Here is a 1844-nt window from a genome sequence, read left to right as displayed (position 1 = left end):
TCCCCGGAAAGTTACGGCCCGCAGCCTCGACAGCGCCGGGACACCCGGAGGCGTGAGGCGAACCGCACGCGGACCCGTCTCCGAGAGCAGCCGCTGCCCGTCAGGGCTGACGGACAAACCCCCTCATTCCGCCCCCCCGGCCTGGAAAGCCCCTCCCTCGCCCCCTCCCTCGCCGCCACCTCCCGCCGCCCGTCAGTCGGAGCGGAGCGCAGCGCGGGGAGCAACAGCAGAGAGCGGGCGAGAGAGGGAGAGAGAGAGCGAGGAGCCGGCTCTCCCCTCCCTCCCTCTCTCCCTCCTTCCTTCCTCCTCTCCCTCCCTCCCTCACTCGCTCCTTCCCTCCCCCCCCACCTCCCTCCCTCCCTCCCTTCGCGCTCTCCGCCGCTCTCTCCCCCTCATTCTCGCTCTCCCCGCTCCTCTGCGGTCTCACTCGTTGTTTCGGGCCGGCCGCGGCCCCTCGATGAGCGCCGTCTGTTGATCTGTCACCGCCCTCAGCCGTCCCTCTCCGCTCCGCTCCGTACCTGGGGCGAGGCGGGAGCGGCCGCCGGCAGCATGTCCCGCAGGAAGCAGAGCAAACCCCGGCAGATCAAACGTAAGTTTCCGGAGGGGGGCTCCCTCCGACACGCTTCTATTTACCTCGCGCTGGGGAGGCGGCACGGAGCTGGCTGCGGGGAGCGGTGGGTCCGGAGCTCCCGAACTTTGCCTGGAGCTGAGGAGCGGGGAAGGGGCGGAGGGCTGGAGCCGCTAGTTGCTGGGCGATCCATCCCCCCCCCCCCTTCCCCCATGTCGCTCCGAACTCCGAGTTTGGGAGTGCGATCGCTCCCGGTCTGCGCTCCAAGTTGAACTGAGCCGCGGCAGAGCGGCACTCGGCGAGCACCGAGCCGCTCAGCAACTTTCCCCCCGCGCCGCTCCCGCGTGTTTTGCGGGGAACGGAGGAGGGCGAGGAAGTTCCCGCGGGGCTCCGGGCAGCGCCGCGCCGTGCGGAGCCCCACGCGCGCTCCCGCGTTTCCCCTCTTCCCCCTCCCCGTCACGGGCGCGCCCCGCTGCTCCGGGACTGCTGCGGGAGTCCGGCGCTGGGAGCTGCGGTCTGTGCCGGCAAACAGGTGTGTGCGTGCTGCAGGATCGTGCTGGGAGATCCTCTCCCTGCCGGTGCTCGTGGCTCACTTCTCGCCGGTGACACACGGCGGTCCCAACTTTATGAACTTTTCTGTACTTATTCCGCCGAGCGAATGTAGCGGTCGGGACTCGATGAAGTCTCGGGCGTTCCGAAAGAGGCACTGTAAATGTATTTTGTCCTAAAATCGGTGGCACTGACCTGATGTATTTTTCACTGATGATCCGAACCCCATTCAAAGTGACTGCCGTGGGATGTGGAGAAGCGCTTTGAGTACTGTTCTCCTTAGTGATTTCTGACTTAAGAACTCTTATCATATCCCACTTCGCGTGTGATACGTATTGAATTGACGAAGTGATTTAGCAAAGAGGAAAACAAACGTCTTGAATGAGATGGGTCGCTATAAAGAATTCGAGTAGTATTGGCTGAGCATCTGCTTTGTAGAGACTCCCTTTTACAATCTGTCACTTGATAAATACAAACAGCACTGTTACAAACCCAGCTTACGGAAGCAGCCTAATGACTGAAACTTTGAGACATATTTCAAAGTTGGGTATCGTTCTGAGATCCAGGAAACTCTGATTTACTTTGGATGTTAACATTCCCAGGCAAATACACCATGTGCTTTTAAACTTTTGCCTATTTTATTTAAAATGCATTTAAATTGGGTATTTGAATTTTTAAAATCATGCATTTTATGTGATAGAATTATGGAAATTATTTAGGGAGAGTT

General features: G+C 59.6%; 1 protein-coding gene across 1 annotated transcript in view; it reads left to right on the top strand.

Moving 5' to 3' along the window:
* Nucleotides 1-396: 396 nt before the first annotated feature.
* The window catches only part of ZFPM2 (zinc finger protein, FOG family member 2), a 306822-nt gene continuing 305374 nt past the window's right edge, over nt 397-1844 (top strand). The window contains exon 1 of the mRNA XM_065752218.1: nt 397-589. Coding sequence (XP_065608290.1) covers nt 550-589 — 40 coding nt within the window. The 5' untranslated portion in view covers nt 397-549. The remainder of the gene's footprint in view (nt 590-1844) is intronic.

The sequence above is a fragment of the Cyrtonyx montezumae genome, unplaced genomic scaffold, assembly GCF_038088225.1.
Source record: "Cyrtonyx montezumae isolate F1298 unplaced genomic scaffold, pur_monq_1.0 scaffold_8, whole genome shotgun sequence".
Lineage (NCBI taxonomy): Eukaryota > Metazoa > Chordata > Aves > Galliformes > Odontophoridae > Cyrtonyx > Cyrtonyx montezumae.
The sequence above is the reverse complement of the archived record's forward strand: the minus strand, read 5'-3'. Positions and strand labels throughout refer to the sequence as shown.